The sequence below is a fragment of the Haliotis asinina genome, chromosome 2 (genome assembly GCF_037392515.1).
Source record: "Haliotis asinina isolate JCU_RB_2024 chromosome 2, JCU_Hal_asi_v2, whole genome shotgun sequence".
Classification (NCBI taxonomy): domain Eukaryota; kingdom Metazoa; phylum Mollusca; class Gastropoda; order Lepetellida; family Haliotidae; genus Haliotis; species Haliotis asinina.
This window is the reverse complement of record NC_090281.1, coordinates 57,804,495-57,830,681: the sequence shown is the minus strand read 5'-3', so window position 1 is coordinate 57,830,681 and position 26,187 is coordinate 57,804,495. Positions and strand designations below refer to the sequence as shown.

Genomic DNA, 26,187 nt, shown 5'->3' with positions numbered 1-26,187 from the left:
TGAGGATGAATAAGACGTTTCACTTGCAAGCCCATTACACTTATCACTTAGAGAAAATACATATCCCTACATATTATCACAGTTACCCAAGCATACCAAATTTTCAGTGTTTGCTAGCAAACACAAATGTTAAAATTCACAAAAACTTATTAATGTTTTTATATTGTGCCTTTTCGCAGATATAATTGCATAAATGAAAAACAAAATTAATAACTACACGGGGTAGGATTTAATGTAAGTATGTATGTGTTCCATGAAGTTTTGTCCTGTAGTAGTAATGAACTGTAGTATAGGCCCGTGGCTTTGTGAGTACTGAAATAAAGAAACTACTTCTACCAATAATAATAAGTAATAAGTACCAACAAATTATGACATATTTTATAAAATGGGCTGTTATCTAGAACAGTTCGGTAGTTTAGGAAAAATGCATAAATGATATACATGTACTGTTAGATTTCATAGCCATTTTGTGCCTTTACCATGACAACGAGTTCTGTTTATTTTAACATCCCGATCCGGAAATACATCACAAATGAATAAATTGGGTATTTTGGGGGTAGGTTTACTTGTCATAATGAATATAACATCAGCTCACAAATTGTCACAATAGGTCAACACACGTGATTTCACATATATGCAGTAAATGTAACATTGTTTGTAGTTTTCCTTCTACTTTTTCGTTTTTGAACACGATTGTAGTGAACAGACCCTAGATACGCTACTAAGCTCTGACGTGTTTCGTTAAAATAACATATTTTTGAGTCAGCGATTGGCCCGGCTGCTTCTTCTTTCCCGGCGTAAAAGCCACCCTCCTCTTCAGTCACATGGGCAGCGAACCGATCAACGAAACGCTTCTCATACTTACAGAAATTCTGGATGCACAGTTCTGTAGCACGTGGCAGTATTTTTTAAACATGCATGTGACGAGCTGATGTATTGACTGTTTAATTCACATTCAAGTGAATCAGTTAGAGACACGGTGAATGCTGTAGAGTCTGTAATGGAAAGGTTGGTAGCATCGCTGGCGGTAGTGTGGAGTCTGTGGGTCGTCCCCACCGCCTCTGGTGTGCAGCCACCCCATATAGTGTTCATTGTGGCGGATGATCTGGGTAGGTCGTGTTTTTATGCATCTACTCCGGTGCAATCCACCTGTTTCTTGTGGCACAGTGCTTGAGATCATTTAAAACAGCTTTATAGCTTATATCGTTTATAGCACAATATAGCTTCGTAGGCTTGCATTGCACGATAAGGCACTGTAGGCCTACATAACAAAGTTTATCTTACCTTACACATGAATGTCGCTCTTCCATTTTTTTCATTGGGTCCCGTTGACAAGCGAATAACATTTCTATGAACCCAGCTGGGAATACCGAAGTAATTTGGTACTTCGTGGTAGTATGTCTTAATCTCGAATAACACTGAATCACTTGTGATGCACAGAAATTACCGATGTTTTGCGAATGCAAATCGATGGAAGGGAGATCTGTTTTTCGTGTCTGCAAAATCTAGCGAGGGTTGAAAAAACTGTAATGGGAATTTCTCCAGATGTTAAAATTTGAATGGGATATTGTTTATATTAATGGGAAAAAAACCCAAATCCCTTCCCCTAGTGATCCCTGATGCAGTGTTTGAGCGTAACCTGGTATTCTGATATCTACGAAAGCGTAATGCTGCCACTTTTGTAGCACAATTTTTTTTTTCAAAGACAGTTCTCGTTACTTCAATTATTTACTCGTTGCTTCGAGTATTTTTCGTTATTTCAATAATTTTCTCGTAACTTCGAGTATTTTCTCGTTATTTCAAATATTGTTTCGTTGCTTCGATTAATTTTTCGTTACTTCGAGAATTTTCAGTCAAACACTTGAAATTTCGAATATTTTCTCGTTACTTCAAGTTTCTTTCAAAAACTTGAAATTTCGAATATTTACTCGTTGCTTCAAGTTTCTTTCAAAAACTTGAAATTTCGAGTATTTTCTCATTGCTTCAAGTTTCTTTCAAAAACTTGAAATTTCGAGTATTTTCTCGTTGCTTCAAGTTTCAGTCAAAAACTTGAAATTTCGAGTATTTTCTCATTGCTTCAAGTTTCTTTCAAAAACTTGAAATTTCGAGTATTTTCTCGTTGCTTCAAGTTTCTTTCAAAAACTTGAAATTTCGAGTATTTTCTCGTTGCTTCAAGTTTCTCTCAAAAACTTGAAATTTCGAATATTTTCTCGTTGCTTCAAGTTTCTTTCAAAAACTTGAAATTCCGAATATTTACTCGTTGCTTCAAGTTTCTTTCAAAAACTTGAAATTTCGAATATGTTCTCGTTGCTTCGATTTTATTTTTCTTAATTTCTAAGTTTGATGAAGCTAGCATGTATATTTTAGGAGATCTGCCCCGATCAAGATGACATCCTCATAGTCACACACACCCTACAAGCTACACCCTACACCACCCGAGTTTCAGTGGTCATAAAACAAACTTTCAGTTCAATAGAGAGGATGCGCACCCTTGCAACCGCGTTATCTTCCCATAAAGCAGACCTCACAAAAGACAGACCGTTTAAAACAACACACTTTAGAGTTGTTTGCATAAGGCTTAATTAAGCTGATAATAATAACATCTGCCTAGATATGGAAACTATACTTTGTTTTAATTCATGTAATGAATTATGATTTTTATATTAAGACTTTTTATATTAAAAGTGCTTGAGAACATTCTCAGCTTCTCAAGCAACTCAGTTCTCGACTACTTTTCACTCTAGATCTAATTACAAGTAAATTAAGAAATATGGGAATGTGTTGTTACTATACTCTGTAGTGACTGGTAGAAGAACAAACAGAATTTTCATTCTTTTCTCAAAAACACAAAAGGTGAAACATAGAACATACCTGTATATGTGAATATAATTAATATATTTACATGATATCATTTGAAAAGGCACAGTGTGTAATATATTTGGATAATTTGAGAGTGAGTGGTTGATAATCACATTTCATGAGAAAAATACATGTACAGGTAGAGGGATTCACACAGAAATGATATTCGTTGTTGTTCGACAAGTGGTGGGCATATTAGTAAAACATGGAATTCGTCACATATGGCTTGTTTACAAAGATTACAAAGTCGGCTTTCTTTCAAACCATTCAGACAGCGCCCTGTTTCCATTGGTAACCTATGATTTGTTGTCCTAAATTTTCTCAGTGAAATTCTACTTTGTAAGGTTAGTTTAAGATAAGGTTCTGGAATAAGTTCAATTTCATACATTGTGAAATGAAATCCTTTTGATGATTGAGTATTGCTTAAATTCCAAGATTGAACAGACTGTATACTATGTACTGACTCCAAGTGAACTCATTAATGGAATAGGGGTGGAGAGCATGGCTGAGCTAACTAGTGTACTCACTGAATTTATCTTACAGGAGGTCGGTCATTTTGGAGTGAACCGCAAATAAGACTTAACTGTGAAATGATACCATATATTCGATAACTTTGAGGATTTGACTGAAGTCAAATTGCCCCAAAAGCATACCAGTTTGGTATGAATATCAGTACGAATTGCTTTGCTTCCTGTCTCCACATACAACATGTGGCGAAGCAGTTTTCTTGAAAATATTAAATGAACAATTTCAATAACACTTAAAGTTTCATATGGCCAGAGGTCATATAACCATTTCTAAACCTAATGTTGTCTTTTTTATCAGGACACATACCACAATTTTCAACGACACAGCTAAATTAAACCTTGTGCAACCAACCATAAAATGTGTTGTTTTAAGTGGTCTGTCTTTTGGGGGGTCGATACCAAGCATATTTCCTAAACTATTCATGATAACTTCATCAGACTAGGAACACGTATCAAACATGATAGATAGGTTTGCCATTTGGGGTTTAAACCCAGATATGAACCTTAAGCTTTTGCGGTTTCCTCCCAAATGTGACTTAGGCTGTGGATATGAGGGTGTCATGTTGTTCGGAGAAGATTTCCTTAAACTATACATGCTAGCTTCATGAAATTTGGCACACGTACCAAGCATGATCCATAGATGTGCCATTTGATGGTTATACTCAGATATGAATTTTATTTTTTTGCTGTATCCATGGACATGTGACTTAGGCTGTGACTATGAGGATGTCATCTTGCTCGGAGCAGATCTCCTAAAATATACATGCTACCTCCATCAGACTTAGAAATTAAGAAAAAGGAATCGAAGCAACGAGAAAATATTCGAAATTTCAAGTTTTTGACAGAAACTTGAAGCAACGAGAAAATACTCGAAATTTCAAGTTTTTGACTGAAACGTGAAGCAACGAGTAAATATTCGAAATTTCAAGTTTTTGAAAGAAACTTGAAGCAACGAGAAAATACTCGAAATTTCAAGTTTTTGAAAGAAACTTGAAGCAACGAGAAAATACTCGAAATTTCAAGTTTTTGAAAGAAACTTGTAGCAACGAGAAAACATTCGAAATTTCAAGTTTTTGACTGAAACTTGAAGCAACGAGAAAATACTCGAAATTTCAAGTTTTTGAAAGCAACTTGAAGCCATGAGAAAATACTCGAAATTTCAAGTTTTTTAAAGAAACTTGAAATAACGAGAAAATACTCGAAGTTACGAGAAAATCATTGAAATAACGAGAAAATACTCGAAGCAACGAGTAAATAATTGAAGTAACGAGAATTGTCTTTGAAAAAAATATCTTATGCTACAAAAGTGGCAGCATTAGGCTTTCGTAGATATCAGACAAAATAGCGTACTATGCTTGTGTCGTATGCCACAGCTCTGCAGTCAAAAAAGTTGTCGATTTGTGTGGAACTTATGAAATGTAGCTATGGAGGTTATGTCGTGTGGTGTGGCGGTTTGATTGCATGTCATCGGTTATTTTCTAGAGTCATGATGGAATAAAACAGAATATGTCAGAATGTTGTAGTTGTGTTTCTACGACCAGGGTGGAACGATGTAGGATTTCACAACCCTGAGATGATTACTCCAAACATCGACAGTCTGGCCCGCCAGGGAGTGATACTGAACTCGTCCTACGTACAGCCCGTGTGTTCACCGTAAGTCAAGTTTCAACAAATTGTATGTAACCCTTAACACCTTTCCCGTGTTTATTACCTGGCTTGCTGTAGCGAGACTAATTAGGGCTATTCATACCTGATATCCCTGGCAGCAGGGATACTCTATAACAGGGATTGGTCACTCGCTAGCTTTCCTTACCATTTGTACTAATTAACGTGTGCCTCGTCATGCTCCACTGCACACGTCGACTTGGTTTGTTCTCAGCGCAAATCGGCTGCACTTAACAGTATTTCAACCAGTTTACTGTCGGAAACTATCGGCATCTCCCGGAGTAATACTCGGTAAATTGGAGTAGGCTCCCCTGAATGTTGTCACAACAAGCTGGTTACACTTCCTGTCGCCGAATGATGCATGTGTGGATTAATGAGAGGACTTGAGAATGTGTTTACACATTGCCTTGTTCAAAGACTCTCTGTTTATGTGACAATTTTGATACAGCGTTCGAAACGATCGGTTTCAGCGTCGGTTGTTAATGTATCAGGCCAACAGTTTCAGTTATCTGCAGGCCCATGTGGTCTTCTGTCAATTAGATCTCATTTCTTTTCAACTAGCATCGTGCCCATAATTTGTATTAATGTTCAGGAATTATCCTTGATCCCTCATGTTAGGATAACTTCCAGTTTCACTTCATAGTATTATATATTCAGTGCCGCATAGGAATGTCAGCAGTCTATAACTAATGTAAACTTCTCTGTGCTCCATACACTTCACTAATGGATTTTGTAGGGACTGTGAAACTCTCTACAATGAAGACTATTTTGTTTTTATTGGTTTGATTTCAACAAAATGGGTATGCAGACTTTAAAGACTGCAAGTGGCAGCAAGCCCTGATGGCCAAATGGCAAACTAAAGGTTGTTATGTTATTATATGTATTTGAAATGCCCTGTTACACAATTAAAATGTCTCATTATGTTTCAGTGGTTTTCTGTTTGTGTGGAATGCTTAGGCTGCATAAAAATATGTTTCTCAGGCACATTCTTTTCAAAAGTGACGAGTAAGACTTTGATTTTTAATTTTTGATAGAAAAAATGTGACGAGGGAGGAACACATTTTTATTTCTTTTTCCTTCAGGAATACAGTTTGGAAAGTTAAGCACATGTTAATGAGTTGTAGATTCAGTCACTCTCATTCTTACAGACACTCAGTCTATAATGGACAAATGGACGGTCGTGGCAAAGTCGAAATTATTTTTTTTAAGAGGGCAGTTAATGAAGATGACCAGATGTCTTCCTGCATGTGCGCAATTGCATGGATACTGACAGAATGTCAACTGACACAGTCACTCCCCCCTAAAAAAACAGAAAGTTTAAAACCATCACAAAGCGTTAAAAAGTCCTTTGCAGTTTTGTCAAATATCAACAATAGTTTCAGAACTAAAACATTCAAGCATCAAAGGCATCCATGGCAGATTAGAACAGATCAGATATGCCATACCTCACACTTTCACCAGATAGAATATTCCCCTCAATACTTAGAGGTGTATTTGAAAGAAATGAATTTTAGGACGACTAAACACATTCAAACATTGGCTTGTAGTAATGAGTGATCAGATCAGATCAACGATATGTCATATTTTTCACACACATGAAATACTTGTGAATGTATACACCCTACCAATTATTTTTTTAATTCATAAAATCATCACTATTACTTCCAAACACCTCTCACCAGATGGAACTTTTTTCCCTAACAGAAATTAAAGGTGTGTGTGAAAGAAGTTTTTTGAGCAATAACTAGAAACACTCAAAAAATGCTGTGTATAAGAATGAAGATTTTATGGATATCAACTTCTTTATGAGAGAACACAACGTTTCGGAGTTAATGCTTACTCCTTCATCAGGTGATTGAGAAAGGGATACAGAGGTGTATTTATATGTACAGGTAAAACAATAACAAAGTAACAAGTGGAATGAGTTAACGAAAGCTAGTATAAACAAGCACTGATAGGAAGCCGATAGTTAAGATAACAATGATGGAAGCCAACGGTAATGCATTACAGTTGATTGGATATGTTTACATAACATGATTGGGGATAAGGATGGAAGCCAATGGTGATACATTACGCATGATAGGATGATGTACATAACACACGATAGGGGGTGAGCATGTTTACATGAGGGTTGGTGATGTACAAACACAAGTATGTACTCGGGTAGATAGGCTATACATGAATTACATAGATAGAATGTACACAGGTAGATGAGATTAATTGATAAATTAAATCCTACACGTAGAACATAAGTCACCTGTTCTGTTACTTCAGTTCTAGTCACATATTTGTAATTAGTGTCAGTATAAGAAAATATGTTTGTAGTAAAGTTTCAAGTCGGCATCTTGTAACTCTCTGGCTTCAATTATCTAAATTAATCTCATCTACCTGTGTACATTCTATCTATGTAATTCATGTATAGCCTATCTACCCGAGTACATACTTGTGTTTGTACATCACCAACCCTCATGTAAACATGCTCACCCCCTATCGTGTGTTATGTACATCATCCTATCATGCGTAATGTATCACCATTGGCTTCCATCCTTATCCCCAATCATGTTATGTAAACATATCCAATCAACTGTAATGCATTACCGTTGGCTTCCATCATTGTTATCTTAACTATCGGCTTCCTATCAGTGCTTGTTTATACTAGCTTTCGTTAACTCATTCCACTTGTTACTTTGTTATTGTTTTACCTGTACATATAAATACACCTCTGTATCCCTTTCTCAATCACCTGATGAAGGAGTAAGCATTAACTCCGAAACGTTGTGTTCTCTCATAAAGAAGTTGATATCCATAAAATCTTCATTCTTATGTATTTACACTTCTAAATGACATTCAAAGACTTAAATGCTGTGTAGTATTTCAATGGCGGAGCAGAACAGATCAGCGAGATGACACGTTTTTCACACACCTCAAATAAATCCTAACAATATGTTTAGATTATCAAATTATAAACATTACCTGCAAACACCTTTCGGGTCATTGTATATTCCCCTCATAAATATTTAAGGTGCATGTGAAAGAGGTTTTGGAGCAATAACTAGAAACACTCAAAGTTATACTATTTCAATGGCGGATCAGAACAGATCCGCGAGATGGCACATTTTTCAACACCTCAAAAACACCCTACCGATTTTTTTTAAATTATAAAATTAGCACTATTACTTCCAAACACCTTTCACTAGATGGTATGTTCCCCTAATGGAAATTAAAGGTGTATGTGAATGAAGTTTTTGAAGCTGAAACAAAAGCACTCAAACAACGCCGTGCAATATTTCAATGGCGGATCGGATCAGGTCGGCGAGATGGCACATATTTCACACACCTCAAGTACGTCCTACCAATTTATTTTAGATTATGAAACTATCACTATTACCAGCAAACACCTTTCGCCTGATGGTAAATTCCCCTCATAAAAATTAAAGGTGTATGTGAAAGACGGTGTTGAGCAATATCTAGACACACTTCAAACAACTGCGTGTAGTATTTCAATGGCGCATCAGATCAGATCGGCGATCTGCCACATTTTTCACACACCCCAATTAAACCCCAACATGTTTTTAAGTCACAAAACTATCACTATTGCTTGCAGATACCTTTCAACTAAAGGTATAATTTCCTGCTAAAACATAAAGGAATGTGTGAAAGAAGCTTTTATTGACGAAACTCAGTCTATCTTCGCTGTGTACCGATAATTGAAGCCAGAGAGTTACAAGATGCCGACTTGAAACTTTACTACAAACATATTTTCTTATACTGACACTAATTACAAATATGTGACTAGAACTGAAGTAACAGAACAGGTGACTTATGTTCTACGTGTAGGATTTAATTTATCAATTAATCTCATCTACCTGTGTACATTCTATCTATGTAATTCATGTATAGCCTATCTACCCGAGTACATACTTGTGTTTGTACATCACCAACCCTCATGTAAACATGCTCACCCCCTATCGTGTGTTATGTACATCATCCTATCATGCGTAATGTATCACCATTGGCTTCCATCCTTATCCCCAATCATGTTATGTAAACATATCCAATCAACTGTAATGCATTACCGTTGGCTTCCATCATTGTTATCTTAACTATCGGCTTCCTATCAGTGCTTGTTTATACTAGCTTTCGTTAACTCATTCCACTTGTTACTTTGTTATTGTTTTACCTGTACATATAAATACACCTCTGTATCCCTTTCTCAATCACCTGATGAAGGAGTAAGCATTAACTCCGAAACGTTGTGTTCTCTCATAAAGAAGTTGATATCCATAAAATCTTCATTCTTATGTATTTACACTTCTAAATGACATTCAAAGACTTAAATGCTGTGTAGTATTTCAATGGCGGAGCAGAACAGATCAGCGAGATGACACGTTTTTCACACACCTCAAATAAATCCTAACAATATGTTTAGATTATCAAATTATAAACATTACCTGCAAACACCTTTCGGGTCATTGTATATTCCCCTCATAAATATTTAAGGTGCATGTGAAAGAGGTTTTGGAGCAATAACTAGAAACACTCAAAGTTATACTATTTCAATGGCGGATCAGAACAGATCCGCGAGATGGCACATTTTTCAACACCTCAAAAACACCCTACCGATTTTTTTTAAATTATAAAATTAGCACTATTACTTCCAAACACCTTTCACTAGATGGTATGTTCCCCTAATGGAAATTAAAGGTGTATGTGAATGAAGTTTTTGAAGCTGAAACAAAAGCACTCAAACAACGCCGTGCAATATTTCAATGGCGGATCGGATCAGGTCGGCGAGATGGCACATATTTCACACACCTCAAGTACGTCCTACCAATTTATTTTAGATTATGAAACTATCACTATTACCAGCAAACACCTTTCGCCTGATGGTAAATTCCCCTCATAAAAATTAAAGGTGTATGTGAAAGACGGTGTTGAGCAATATCTAGACACACTTCAAACAACTGCGTGTAGTATTTCAATGGCGCATCAGATCAGATCGGCGATCTGCCACATTTTTCACACACCCCAATTAAACCCCAACATGTTTTTAAGTCACAAAACTATCACTATTGCTTGCAGATACCTTTCAACTAAAGGTATAATTTCCTGCTAAAACATAAAGGAATGTGTGAAAGAAGCTTTTATTGACGAAACTCAGTCTATCTTCGCTGTGTACCGATAATTGAAGCCAGAGAGTTACAAGATGCCGACTTGAAACTTTACTACAAACATATTTTCTTATACTGACACTAATTACAAATATGTGACTAGAACTGAAGTAACAGAACAGGTGACTTATGTTCTACGTGTAGGATCCGAGTTGTCACAACACTCAGCGAATGTAATCAGCTGTTGAAAATGAACCGAGCTCAATCTTTAATACTAAGCTGCCGCCATATTGTCTCCACTGGTCACGTGACAAAGCGAGACATACGTTCAGCGGTTTTTCGAGGAGTTTCCACTCCCCTCTCTATATAGGCTCCCTGCTGGCAGGTTTCGGAGATTACAGGAAACTGTCTCGTCATACGAGCAAGTCCTGATTGTTTAATTGTTTAATTGTGTTGTAAAGATATATCTTGAAAGAAAGCAGGTGTGAATACACATCATATGTGTAACGTTTCACGTAATTTTATTGCACTTTCCCTTGTACACCTTGGGTGGCGTGTACATATATATTTTATATTTTCTTAAGATGTGTATGCATTCCTTGTATCAGGGAGCCTGTATAGGGCTGTTGTAGATTATCCCTGTTTGTATGTAAGACATGAGGCATACTTAAACAAATTGTCCCTCTCATATTGTGTGAGGTTAAATTGTACAAAACATCTATGGCAATGGCAGTAAAAAAGAATTTACTTACATGCTTAATAATCTTCTATGAAAGAAGCCTTTTCGCTGACACGTTGCTAGTGTATACTATAAGGTAGTCTGTGACTTACATGGAGCAGATTCACAGTTTATCACGTTGGTTTATCTAGATTTAACGCAGAAAACATACATTATCATACGAACATACATGTATACATATTGTATAATACTACCCCATGCACATTTATATATGGATGACAACTACATATGTATGTGCGTGCGTGCGTGCGTGCGTGTATGATATAGTTGTCATCCATACAAAAACTCGTGTCTTTATATGTATCACTTTTAAGTGCCATTCAAAGACTCTACAAGGACATACAAAGCATTCAGAATAGAATACTTTGAATTTAAGTTGGAATAGTTTATAAAATAAATCGTAGACGTAAATAGCAGTACTGTATTACATCCATGTCGCATAGATTTGAAATAAACCAAGTTACTAATTTGGACCTAATTCAGTTGCGACTATTGATTTTTCGTAACTCTAAAGTTCATAATGTTACATAGTCGAATATGAAGTGATAACTCTTGCATCGACTCATAATGTATAAATTACGCATAAACCATACACATTTTGTTCAAGCTGTTGAAAGTTTCATGCTGATCTGAAATGTGATCTTTCAATGCAATTTACATAAGCATTGTGTTTGTATTTGATCTCTGTAATTATATGATGCAATGTAATTATCCCGTGTATCAAGTCTCTATTGATCTATCGTCAGTAATACACCAGTTACGGAATTGATACTCATGCGTATAATCATTCAATCAGACAACTGTAATGAGGTATTTGAACAGCCTCTGGCAGAATGCATGTCCAGTTACGCTGTTATATCATTCGACAACCTGTTTTCTGGCGTCACGACCATTATCAATCTTCTGAGCCTCGTTTGCATTCAAAATAAATATAGGCATGCCCATCTTCATAAATATTTGGGGGAGTCAACTGCAAGTGTATACATTATAATATGTGAGTATCGTGTCACTTTTTGAATTCTATAACACATGTATTTCAATTAGGATATTCATACGTAACAATGTGTAGATCATATTCAAATGTTCAACTAGCCATTATATTTGATATACTATTGGTGTGCGTTAAATACTATATCTAGTATTTCGTTCATCCTCGCGATTATGTATATTCACGATACACAAACCTTTTCATGACAGTTAGAGTTGATAAAGCCGAAATCCAGCATATCAATTGGTCAACGATCTAGCGGATAATCAATCTGTATCCAAACGTGCTCTTTCAGAAAAATAGCCTACGCCCCATCACCTGTCATTTCCTCTGTGACAGGTATCTCATAATACGATTGGTCATAGATAACAAATGAGCCACTATATAACAGCTGAGATAACAGCTGAGAGGGAGGAAAATGTTTATTATAGTGTCACGTGCTTTCGCAAGCAATCAATTACAGAACAATACATTACATACATACATTAAAAGCAAAAAACACCCGGCCATTCGGCCTGTGAGACACTGGAATCACTGTAATACGCTGAAATACAAGGACACAGATAAAACACGTCATTACTTACAATCCAGGTTAATAACATGATATGTTAATTGCACAGAATTGATAAAATCAATTATCAATCATGTTGGCCTAAACATGCAAACTCACACATAATCACGCACCTATGCACTCACGCAGCCATTCACACAATCATGCATTCACACCCATACAATTCACTACATACTGCACACACTCTTCACACCCGACACACACATATACACCACATGAACCGACACACAATACACATGTATATGTTCATATTAAAATGCTATATGAAAAGTGAGGTTCTTCGCCTCACCTCAAGATGCACCTTGGAAGCGAGTGGAAGGTGGCATTGGGGATTTTGCATTAATATATATTTTTGTTTAGCTGTTTTCAGCATAAAAGTATTGTCTGTGTTCAGTGCCAGTGTATGTACGTCATACATGATATCTGAGCAGAGCGGGCACGAGATGGTGAAGTGAGCTTCATCCTCGATATACAGGGGGCAGAGTGGACAAACCCTGCCGCGTAGTGGGATAGGCGGCTTAGCGAATCTGCCAGTCTCGATGCACAGAGTTAGACTGCAGGCTCTCAGTCGTATGAAGGACTTGCGGTGGTGTCTTGACATCGTATTGGTTTCATAGGGTTCAGTTCATAAAACCTTCTTAAAAAGTCGATAGGTCCTAAGCTATCTAGGTCCCGCCAGGGAGTGATACTGAACTCCTCCGATGTACAGTACGTGTGCTCACCGTAAGTCTTTTGACGACACACTGACAGTGTGGCCTTTAAGAGATCGATACTAAACTTCTACATGCAGTACGTGTGTCCACCGTAAGTTACAACAAACTCACTGTAGCCCTTAAGAGATTGATACATAACTGAATTCCTACGTACAGTACGAGTGTTCGTCGTAAGTCATGTAAGGGTGGCGTAGCATTTAGGGTATTGATACTGAACTCCTACGTGCAGTACGTGTGTCCACCGTAAGTCAGGTTACAACAAAATTGACTGTAGCCCTTAAGAGACTTCCATTTACGGTTTGTGTGTTCGTCGTAGTACACATCGACAGTGTAGCCCATCAGGGAGTGATACTGCACTCCTTTTACGTACAATACGTGTGCCTACTGTATGTCATGTTACGACACATCGAATTATGAGCCCTTGAGGGAGTGATGCCGAACTCACCCTCTGTACAATGCGTCTTTACCGCAAGCCATGTTACGCATCATCGACAGTGTAGCCCCTCAAGGAATGATACTGAACACTTCTGTACCTTCAATACGTGTGTTCACCTCAAGTCCTGTTACGACACCTTTCGTACAGAACATACAGCTACATTTCATTACAATTTACACATGAACACAGTGTTACAAACACAAATTGTAGCGACAAATTCATGATTTGTGAAAACCTTCGTGCATACCTATGTTATACCTATGATACCTGTCCCTCTGCAATCAAGCCCACTGTTGGTACCTGTCGGTTGTAGTACTGATCATGGTTGTGTTTTTTGTTCCAGTTCCCGAAACTGCTTCATGACTGGATATTACCCCTACCACACGGGGCTGCAGGTGGGCCACTCACTCACGCACGCATTCACGGACGCAACCACCCCACCCATATTCCAGTAATATCACGGCGGGGAACACCAGAAACGGGCTTCACATATCGTAACCATTTCGGGACTCGAACCCGGGCCTTCGGCTTGACGAGCGAACGCTTTAATCATTAGGCTGCCCCACCGCCCCAAAGCAGCCGGAATGTTGATGAGAGTGGCGTTAAACTACGAATAGTCCAACCAAAATAAATTCAGTCACTCGCCCCACACTTCTCTCTGCTCTTGGTGTGACAAAAACGAGCCTAAGACAAGATATTTGTTCAACGTTTGTTAATTTTATCCGATCTTCTATACCCAAGTTATGCGCCTGTGGGTAGCCAAATGGTTTAAGGAATTCGTTTGTAACGCCGAATGCCCGGGTTTGATTCCTTACATGGGCACAGCATGTTTGGCCCATATTTGGTGTCCCCTGCCTTGATATTTCTGGAATATTGCTAACAGCGGCGTAAAACCAGCTCACGTACTATACCCAAGTACCAAATCGCAATCATACTTTGAAGTTAGAATGGTAGATTCTTCAAAGGCATTCATGAGTTGGTGTACAAGACTTACTGTACGAATAATAGCTTCTTGATTATCCACCTGACGAAGGATCGTGAACTAGCCCTGAAACATGAAAAATAAATCAAGAAGCTGTTATCTGTGAGATGTGTCTTGTAATGGTAGTATGGTTGAAACCCTTTTCAGTCAGTCGGTCTTGTCGTGAGAGGCGGCAAACGGGATCGAGTGGTCAGGTTAGCTAATATGATACAGGTGAACCTATGTTGCATGCTCAGCGATGTCTATCATTAGATTGTCTGGCTCGTTAATCTACTGTCCGCCATCTCATAGTGGGACTAGTTCTGAATGCAGCACTAAATAACAAACCCAAACATAAATGACCTTTTTCAATCATTGTTTTGCCTACCACGGACTGCGTTCTAGAGACAGGTGTATTCTATTCAGCATAACGCGATCCACCCCTTGACACCGGAGTATGTACCCGACAACTTTACTATGCTGCCACAGAAACTGAAGGAGCTCGGCTATGCGACACATGCAGTTGGCAAGTGAGTTGTTGGGGGTTTACCACTGTTAGTGGTTCAGCTACATTGTAAGTTGTTCACTGGTCACGAGGCTACATCAAACCATTCACCCCGGTGGACCATTGAAATAGGTAGGTATCTTACCGAACATCTCATTCTTAATTTTGAAATGCATGAAGCACGGGTATCTCCTAGTAATAACAAGTACCAGGATGAGACAATTAGCCAATAACTAAAACGACAGATAAGAAAAACAATAGAGTTATCTCCCTTCCTGTGCATTCGCAAAATATCGGTAATTTGCGTACATCATACTCGACTCAATTATTTATGAGTTCCCCCAGTTCGGCATTCACAGCGGGTAACATAGAAAATGTTACATGCTTGTAAATGGGAAACGACATTTATGTGTGGGGTAAGATGATTGCTATTGTAAGCTCCACGTTTTAAAATGGCAAAAGTGATGCTGATTTAGTCGGTTATCCCATGAGAAAAATTTGGTTCTGGTGTGACGGATTAATCAAAACGATGTGGGCAAATGAGCGACTCGAACTTTTATCATTAAGACACATGTGGGCGCCTTGCACGACTGCCTCACCGACTAAGGGTACAAATACAAACACAGAATGAAAAGGTTACAGTACCTATGAATGTACCTGTCAGATTATAGTACCTATTACAGTACCTATACTCAGCAAAATGATAGGCAGTGATCGATTTCGACTTTTTTCTCGGTCGAATTGTTCTCCACGCCTCGAACTTACCTTGACATCATGAACGTTATCGTTGTTAAAGAGATTCGGCGAGATTTATTTTTGGTTTTATTTTGACATAAGTGTTCTGTTCACGGCATATAACTAAAATTAATGTCTTAAACTCAATATTATAGAGCCAGTTCAAAAATACTGAATGTCCAATTTTCAGTTTTGCTCAGTGTTGTTATCAGATTATCATACTAATTCTCAAATTAGTTTGGGGGTTGGCACCGGACGTTACTTTCAAGAAACTGGTTTGTCTGGTCCAGATTCGATCGTTTATTGCTACGGCGTAAACAACAAACAAACCCTGGGGTCTGGGATATGCTGCTTCTTCTGACTTACACCTGTCACGGAATAATGTATGTACAAGTAATATTTGTTTTGATCAGATGGCATCTTGGGTTCTGTAACTGGAAATACACCCCTACAATGCGTGGCTTCGACTCGTTCCTCGGCTATTATAATGGTGGAGAGGACTACTACACTCGCGTCAGAGGTAGGGAAGATTGTTGGTAACTGTTTCGAGATGCATGTATGTTGTGTACAACATTTAGACGACCGATGAAGGAAGCATACCGGAACATTAGCAACAGTGAGGCTCCTCTCAGAGTCCCCACTTGTGTTTTTCGTTTCTTGTTTTAGAATCAACTATTTGAACAACTTCATATGAATACCCCAGTCTGGACCTGATAATCCAACGATGCTCTACAGATCAGATTTTGACATCATATGAATACCCCAGTCTGGACCTGTTAATCCAACGATGCTTTACAGATCAGATTTTGACATTGTCGTCGATTTAATTCGTCTGAATACACCAAGCATATGCGTAACATAGAGGCTAAACACCTGGTGTCCTGTTTTCATAGATACTCAGGGTGTCTTTCAATCTGAGTTAGCACCACGGTCTGTCTATTTAATACATACCCAAATAACCTTCATCCAATGTTTTATATCTCGAATACTGACCAGTAAATTGAGACACATTATTCGGTATCATATTTGATTGTTGTAGTCATGTAAGCTTCGACACTACGAGATATATTAATTTCCAACACAAAGCCGATTATATCTTAATCCTAAAATATTTTGCAGATGACGGGTTTGACTTCCGGTTTAATGATACAGTGGCAAGAAATTACAGTGGGCCTTATTCCGCGGTACGTCACTGAGGAGAGTATTAGACGGTGGGCTACACTGCATTGTTAAACTAAAGTCAAATATTATGCTTTTCAGGGATCAGAGCTGAAAAAAAGGTTTTCTCTTTTCATGTAGCGGCAATATCGGGGCAATCTAATATTTCAGAAGGCCGATAGGCTTACCTAGTCATTCTTTATAGGAAATTCCACCTATCCATGTAAATCCAGTACAATCCATAAATCCGAACATCAGAGAATTCGATTGATGACCATGTTTTTGCCAAATATTACCTTTAATCATTTTGGTCACAGATTTTTTGTTGGTCCAGATTGGAACACGTGGTAATTTAGAGCGAAAGAGCCAAATACTGCAGTCAAATTGTCCTCCTTTTGGAAACCTCAAGTTGAAAACATATGTCCATTCGTCATCTGAAACAAGATGTGTTTGTTTCAGATGACGTTTACTGCACGAGCTGAAGAAATCATCAGGACCCACGACAAGACCAAACCCCTGTACCTGTACCTACCTTTCCAATCTGTCCATGCCCCACTACAGGTAGATCAAAACTCGGTATACACATCGTAAGTAGAATTATAACACACATGATGGCGTTGACATGCCGTATAGTACAGTTACTCCATAAGAGCGGGAGGATAACGGCTCATCCAGCTGTTCCACATACAACGAACAGCTGATAAGTATAGATGCCAGCAGCAACGCCGAGAAAACCCAAATAAAGATAAAAATAAAATAGAAATAAATAAATACAAAATGAAAAAAAATAAATATAAAAAATAATCGGATAAAATTTAAACAAAATTAAAACATTTGCTTGAAAAACAGCAGCAAAAATGTGAATCCAGAATAGCAGCCAAGCGGTGCATTTTAGCGACTCGACCCGTCCAGGAAATATTCTAGACACTTTGAATACCCATCTGCTCATGAAATCTGGTACTCGTAGGGTCAGTAGTTCTGAAGATGTCTGATGTTGACATTAAAACCTTTGAATTAATTTTGATTTATCTCCCCTTTGCTGTAGGGCCTACAGCCTTGAGATTTTAATGGGGAATATCTACACGTCGTTGGGTATCTACCTGATTTTTTTTCAAGAGATTCTTTCCACTGGTGTTCTTTGTAGGACTGGAACAAAATCCAGCGGAATAATAAATAAAAATAAAAATAATTATAAAAACACGAACAATTACAATAGGTCAAGGCAGTAAGTCAACGTTGTGGTGTTGCAAGAAATCCGTAGCAACCCTTGCCCTCATGGGGACGTTGGAATGTTAACCCAGGGTGCAGAAAAGGTCGAAGAATCTGATCCCTGTAGCCAACACCAGTTAAGTGGCCCTGAACAATCACCAAAGGAGTTCTTTGGCGTACTGTTAGTCCACCCCTAATCATCACGGAACCACCACCACCACCACCACCACGACCAAAGCGATTCCTCTCCAAGACACAGGCTTGTGCATGACGTTCTCCCACGAGACGTTGACGTCCACTATGGGAAATGTTAAACCTGGACTCATCTGTAAAAACACCATTTCTCAGATTTAAATTCTAAAAATAGTACAGGGATTTCCCTGGTTATGACCAATGTTGGTTCTAAGAGTTACGCTCAGAGTTTCCTTTTACTCTTAGCTAAGAGTTACTCTCGGAGCCATTATAACTACACTTTTAAGTGTAACTCTTTGCTAAGCGTTTTCTTAGCGACATTAGAGTATTCTTAAGAAATATATATACGGCCCCTGGACTTATCTGTAAAAACAACATTTCTCCAATCAAAACAAGAGTCTGCGGACATGAATTCGGCACCACATTCGGCGACGTCACTTGTCAGTGACGTTGTGTCAGGATATGTCGTATGGCGGGACATCGTAGTTTGATCCCGTGATGACGTAAACGTTGTCGAACTGTGTTGAGTGAAAACGGCGAAGTCCTGGGGTGGTATTGGCAGTCATGACTGCAGTCTGAAACCTGTGGCGAAGATGCATCAGCCTTATCCATCTGTCCTGTCTTGGCGTTGTTACACGTGGACGTCCAGAACGTGGACGATCGATGACTTCATTTGTGTTCTGGTGGCGTCTCACCAGTGCAGAAATGGTATTCCGGTGGCAGTGGAAATGTGCAGCCACTTGTCGTTGAGACATTCCCCCACGGTCTCATAACGTTATGCAGACGTTAGCCTTGGCATGTTATGCGTTTCAAATGGCCGTTACATTTTTTGAACGATCGCAAGGGCAGGGTTTGAGCTGTCCAAAGTGACACTATTGTTTGGCATTCATTTGCTCTGTTTTGTCTTTACCGGAATGCACGTGCAACAACGTATTGTACGTTTCAAGGACGAAACCACTTACGTCACCGAACGTGGCACGTGCATGCATGTTGGATACATGTCACTTATCTTCGAGTTTAAATCCTTATGTGTCTACATAAGTTTGATAAATTTAGGTTTTAATTTTTTGCATGCACAATTTCTTTACGTGCCTAGTATACATCATATACGTAAACAAATCTTAGTTATTATTTTGATATTGAAAATATATTTGTCGCCGTTACAGCCTATTTACATGTTGCCGTTTCACTGTATCGCCGTTTCTTGTGGTCACCATATGTGTGGACCTAGTATATTGCTTGTACCTTGTGTCTGCTGTCAACTGTGAGTACCAATCTAACTGTTTCAGGTTCCTCAACGATTTGAAGATATGTACAGGAACATCAATACGAAACAACGGAGGACATATTGTGGTAATTTATGTGGCGATCCTCATCCAACATTTTGGGTATTTTGAAGCCCCCTTTACCCGGACGGTTCTGACAAAACGACAACATTTCCAACAGACAATGACGGATAGAGACATGTATATATTGCTCGAGGATAATAGCTGTTCTACGTGCTAAAGACAGTGGTAGGACAGTTCCACATAAGATCTGGAATGAGATGGAGATGTTCTATCTTTTGAGGATCGTAAGCATCAGACCCAGCAGAAACAAATTTATTGCAAAAGAGAGCAGGTTGATGCTGCATTGAAATTATCTAATCACAACATAGATTACACAACATTCTCGTTTCCTGTTGACTAGGCCTCGTCCTCTTGCGCAACATAGTGCAATAACCAGTCCACAAAGTTATAGACTAAATCATTAAAACGGATACCTGAATATTTATCAGTATGATTTGATACATGTAAGCATTTGTATATAACAAAAACAATAGGCTCCTTCTAATCCTTTTGTCGTACATCTCTGACAAAAGGAAGCCTAGAAATTGATGAAATCTTAAAACGAGGCTGTAGAGAAATGTTTGGCGGTCTGGTACGGAATTGATATTATATATCCATTTCATTGTGCGTTACAGAACTACACCGAATAGGGCAAAAGAACCCCACGTAGCAAGTGTAACACGTGAGCTAGATGTATTGTGAATCATTTTACGACCTCGTCAAACAGGGGACAGTCTGTGACGTCTTAGTTAAGGTCATGCTGCCCACACCTTGCCATAAATATAGGAAAACGATGTTATTAAAGTTTAAAATTATAGGAATGTGATGTTATTAAAGTTTAAAATAAAAATTCATTTGTAAATACCATTTTCTTAAGAAACAAGAATTTGGAATTCACTGTAACCAGTGTTGTTTGTAATGTCTGATTTCACTTTCACACGAGAAAATTCGGATCGGCTGGACAGTAGGTCACTGTCTTGAAAAGGTTGATGAGACTCATATTTCGGTGTGGACAGCTTGAAAATTCCCTCTCAGGCATCGAAATCAAGTTTTCATGTATTGTGTATGAGGTGTGTTCATTTGTCTGAACTCCACTGGGTGTTCACAGTGGACATGAAGGAAAGCACTCTAGTACTCCATGCTAGCTGTCTACATTACACTTCCAGTCCGAGAAACATCAACGACAAAAGATCATATCATTGTAACATGTGATGAGAATTTATTCAACCATACCTGATTTTTGCCGTGTGTAGTCGTCTAATGAAATGTGTACAGGAAAGTAATAGATGTATTCTGTCCCATGAAGATCTGGGTTAGAAGAGATCTTCAGCAGCCCATTCTTGTCCTAAGAGGTGGATTACGCATTATCAGGTAGTCAGACTCGCTGCCTTGGTTGGAACATATCATTGTATCCCAGTCGCGTAGCGCGATACTCAGGTTGTTTGATCACTGGATTGTTTGGTTCAGACTCGATTACAGAAAGCCGCCATATAGGTGGATTATTGTTGAGTGCGGTGTTAATCAGAACTAAACCTAAACATGAATAATGACTGATTCAGGTCATCGGTGAAGCTGTTTCATCATCGTTGATGACCATTGTTGGCCATTGGTCTGCTTCTTGATACACTCAAACCCTGCAGGAGGCCATCATAAGTCATTCCTTATGTACATGTGAGGCCATTGTTAACCACTAGTACATGCCAGTCCATTGTCGACTACTCGTTTGCTCTCTGACGCAATCCAACTATGCAGGACGCCATGTTGTCTCATTCCTTCTCTACATGTCAGGCATGGTATCGGCGCTGGATGAGGCGATCGGCAACATCACCCAGGCTCTGCGAGACAGCGGCCTCATAGACAACCTTCTCCTCGTCTTCACCACCGACGTACGTCATTACGACAATGGAGAAACATAACGAGGACATATATCTGGGTTTAAACGTTTTAATGGTTTCACGGTAACATGAGAATACTTGGTCTGTAGTTCAATAATTATTGATTTGAAATTTAATCTATATTAGTAAGAAAGGGTACTGTCTAAGCATGTTTCAAACTAGATGTTCCAGCTAGATGGCATCAACAGGAAATACCCTTCAATTATTAATGATAACCGGAATAATGATAAAACATGCTGACACAGAACGGCGGTCCAACCAACGCTGGGGCGAACAATCTGCCTCTCCGGGGGGCCAAGTGGACACTGTGGGAAGGAGGGACCAAGGGGACGGCGTTCGTGTACAGTAAAACGCTGTTCCAGAAGTTGAACTACACTAACACAGGGTGAGTCATGCTTAAAGGGACAGGTTACACCGTCACAGGGTGAGCCAACTACACACCGACAGATTACACCATCACAGGGTGAGCCATCTATACACGGACATGTTACACCATCACAGGGTGAGTAATCTACACACCGACAGATTACATATATAAATACATGGACAGACTACACTATCAGAAGGGGGTGTCATACTTCAGGGGTGAGACAACATCACCGCGCCTTGAGTCAGTAACAGACTCAATGATTAACTAGAAAATACTCTGTATTATTGTAGTCTGTATCTCATGAATCGCCCTTGTCGATGGAACATGTTGCCAGCAGCTGGTGTCACGAGCTGCTCTTTACAGCCCTTATGCATGGTACTTGGTTGTAACTGCAGGGGGTTTAATGAGAACACTAACGCATACTAATTTAACAGTACTAGTCTAGCATTTTGTTTTTGTTTGTGTGTGTAATACAAGTATTATAAGTGTTGCAGAATGATACACGCAGTTGACTGGTTCCCAACACTTCTCCACCTGGCTGGGGGTCGACCAGGTGAGTGAGTTACACATGCGTATGCGTGTATATGTTCGAGTGAATGAGTGAGTGAGAGTGTCACAACTTATTGCAAAAATGTCAAGACGTGGAAAACTAATAAGCACAAATATTATATCCATCTACAATTAATACAACATACATCAGATTCGTCACAAAACTGGGTGATGGGACAGCCAAGAGGTCCGTGAAGCGTCCGCACGTCACACTCAAACCTTGGGTTCGATTCCCTACATGTGTACCGTGTCTGGAGTCCATTTCTTGTGTATCCCGTCGTGATATTGCTGGAATATTGCGTAAGATGGCGTAAAACTAAACTCACTTCACAAAACGAGTACGGTCAGTTCAGGTACATTAACAATCAGCACTCAGGAAACCTGGTTTAGAGCTGCTTATGGCAAATAATGGGATGAGCTTGCTGACTGTTCTGTGTAGGTAGGCAAGTATCAGTTATTCCCTACCTACACCCTCCCTTTGAGAGTCCATTATTTGGATGTAATCACAGACCCTGGGTTGGATGGAGTGAACCAGTGGGACATGCTCAGTCGGAACTCACCCAGTAACAGGACAGAGTTTGTGTACAACATTGATGACCTCAAAAACAACTCAGCCATCAGGTCTGTAGCCAGTAAGGAGTTAAACGTATCTCTGATACATTATTACAATTCCGTTCAGTTATGTAATCAATATCCAGTCGCATTCGCTACCATCACAACAAAGTCTTCCCATAGAATTACTTTGACGAGCAGAGGACATTCTGTGTAATGTTCGTGATAAGGCAGGTGGAGAAGATGACGCCATATCCGTATTGACGTAATCATTACGACTGGCTTTAATATGCTTATCGGAGTAGGAATTTGTTCAGGATATTCAAGGATGAGAACACTGCACAATATATGTCATTTCTCCATGAAATTCAGTACTCAGGCCATTTTCATTTTCGTAAAACCAAATGAATTTCATGGACCTTGTCTTGGAACCCTCGTTCAAAGTTCTGGGTTACCTAGAAGACACACCTGCATGTGACACTGTATCCTATATAGCTTGGCCATCGTGTCCAAAGGGGCAAAAGCAGATGGGTGATGATCTGTCTTGCATCAAGGCTGTCGTAACATGTACTCTGAAAACGTTCAGCCAGGGGTATTTGGCGACTATCAATATCTGTTAACTGACTATTTGTTCCACACATTCCTATGCCGGATCCCAATCCACAAAGGTTCCGTAACGTTACGACCTGTCGTAACTCTATAGATTATCATAAGCTTACGAATGTCGTAGCGCTACGAACGTTTTGTGAATCAGTACCATGACCGGAGTAATGTATGTGGCGTGTGATGTTCTGAGTAACCATCTGTGTTGCCTCTTGAAGATATGGGGATCTGAAGCTGATATATGGCAAGCCCGGCGACTACAACGACTGGTACCCATTGCCGAAGTTGGACGAAGATATCCAAGTGGACAATAAGAACTGGCCTTTATACCAGCTGTATAACATTACAGGTATGTCTGTAAATGCAGATCATATATCGGGTAGCCAATTCAATCTTCCAAGATAATCTTTCACAGAATAGATGTATATAATTGTCTGTTGTAAACATTTGAGAATTACCACAACTCAAGTGCAATGTTAGATGGGTCGGATGTGGCTGCAATAACGCCAGTAGAACAAAATCATGGTGGTAGTCTCATGGACTAACGGTCTAAATTGCAGAAATGGGCTGTGTGCTGTGCTGCTCATCAAAGCCCAGAGACAGATTCAGTGAAATGAGCATTTCTCTCTCGAGGATTGTAAATACGAAATTAATCGTCCACAGGTTCCCAATCCACAAAGCATTTGTAGTGCTACGGACGCTTTGTTGATCGGTACCTTGAACCATATTCACACTCAGGACTCACAATAATGATGAGTGAGTGATACAGCCGTGGACGGTGAAAAACAGCTTGCCAAGTCTACCGGGTGCTGATGACATGAACACAAACCCATGCTGCTGAGACGTTCTGGGAACATGCCATCCCGATCTCCTATCTCAACCAGGCCATCCTGGTCACTTGGAATGCTTGACGTAATGGGAATAGATATATTTGCTCCAATAATAAAGTTCATTCGAAAATATTTTAGTGGCCATCGTTATCAGGTTTAGCACTGAAAAGTATTGACTCTTTCGGAACAGCCCACGGGGGCATGAAACGAAACGGGCATTTCATGTATGGACTTCGCAGTATTGATATTTTAAGTTTTACGTTTTTAAGTTCAGTATTACCAAGTTTAACACTAAACGTATTGCCCCTTCCAGCTGACCCGACTGAGCGCCATGACCTGGCGACCGAATTCCCCGACCTCTTGGCTTCCATGAAACAGAGACTGGAAGCTTGGAGACAGTCCATGGTTCCGGCGCACAACCTCCATGCAGATCCCAAGGGTGATCCCAAGAACTGGGGTGGAATCTGGTCTCCCGGATGGTGTTAGAATGCATAGAGCAACTGATGTAAGTTGCACAATGTAAAAATATTATTTTACATAATGCATGTCCATTATGCAAAATGTAAATAAATATGATTTCCCACTCAATTGCTTTTATTCTTAGTCATTCCGAGACACATGTACAAAATGAGTGTAGATCTATAGTGCATGTTCGTGTTGCCGTGTCCTAAGGGTTGATATTTGCGGCAATACGATAAAACTGGGGATGGAACCCCGAACGCTTGTTAAATAGGTATGGATTGGGCAAACACACCACGTGATGTAGCAGGGCATATATTCGTATAGGGCAAAAGTTTGTTTTATGTCTCGATATATTTGTTTCGTACTCATTACACAGAAGACATACGTGCAATATGAGTGATGAAAATGTATCGAGCAGAGTGACATATGACAAGAGAATAGAGGATGAATCAAAGCTGTACTGTGGTAAGGAACACGTGTTATTCTCGAAAGATTTATGGCCATACACATAAGATGATGAAGAAGGCATGAGGTTCACACTTACAGTTATACATCGTGTCTCCCGTGTTTTGATCCGCCAAACGGCTAATGAACGGAAGCTCTGTCAGACTATTAAAAATTGTGTCCTCTCACTTAGGACAACGAAACAGCGAGTGAAAGCACAACCAGACAGTCATACAGAGTAACCAGAGACTATCGGTCCTCCAAACAGCGGGTGATAGCACTACCAGACAGTTTAACAGTGTGTCATGTCAATCTGCAAGCGGAGTATCATAGAGATGCCGACGTCTCACAAACATATAAAATACAATTGCGATAATTGTGGTTGATGTGTGTTAAACGAATACCTGAAACTATCGAAACATTTAACCTTACCCAAGGAGCATGCAGAACATTGATTCAAAGGCGTCAACTTTTCACATGTAATGTGTTTTCAAGCGTGCCCAGAGTTGTCTCCCTTTGTAAACAAACTCGCAGACGACCAACAAAAGTACTGTTGACGTTATACAGTTTATGAACCATATAAACGCTGATCACTGAAGGAAAATAGACATTATTCTATTCACTATTCCCTATTCTACAATCAGCTGTATGCTTTGTTTTGAATAATTTTGAGAGTGGAGATGTAATCGAGAACAAACAGCTAATGAGCACGTAGACATAACATATTGATCTGTGGTGATAGAAGGCGACTTGGTTACTATATTTGCTTTCAAGGCCAGACGCTT

At 39.2% G+C, this 26,187-nt stretch overlaps 1 protein-coding gene across 2 annotated transcripts; it reads left to right on the top strand.

Annotated features, from left to right (window-relative positions):
• Window positions 1-957: 957 nt before the first annotated feature.
• Window positions 958-25,084, top strand: LOC137273984 (arylsulfatase B-like). Of its 2 annotated transcripts, XM_067806921.1 has the most exons (14): window positions 958-1,109; window positions 4,928-5,039; window positions 13,953-14,004; window positions 14,997-15,100; window positions 16,224-16,330; window positions 16,930-16,994; window positions 17,428-17,529; window positions 19,659-19,722; window positions 21,486-21,583; window positions 21,838-21,977; window positions 22,457-22,515; window positions 23,021-23,132; window positions 23,885-24,015; window positions 24,810-25,084. In XM_067806921.1, exons 1-14 carry the CDS (start codon window positions 1,001-1,003, stop codon window positions 24,980-24,982), a joined length of 1,428 nt encoding a protein of 475 aa, XP_067663022.1. In that variant the 5' UTR covers window positions 958-1,000; the 3' UTR covers window positions 24,983-25,084. The 2 variants fall into 2 exon arrangements, with proteins under 2 accessions (XP_067663022.1, XP_067663023.1); XM_067806922.1 differs by lacking the exons at window positions 958-1,109; window positions 4,928-5,039 and adding an exon at window positions 11,845-11,895.
• Window positions 25,085-26,187: the final 1,103 nt, after the last annotated feature.

Excerpts from the sequence above, each read along its gene's own strand:
- LOC137273984 (XM_067806921.1), top strand. The coding sequence starts at position 1,001 with ATGGAAAGGTTGGTAGCATCGCTGGCGGTAGTGTGGAGTCTGTGGGTC. Across the intron at positions 21,978-22,456 it reads TTGAACTACACTAACACAGG|AATGATACACGCAGTTGACT; the intron begins GTGAGTCATGCT and ends TAAGTGTTGCAG. Across the intron at positions 23,133-23,884 it reads AAAAACAACTCAGCCATCAG|ATATGGGGATCTGAAGCTGA; the intron begins GTCTGTAGCCAG and ends TGCCTCTTGAAG.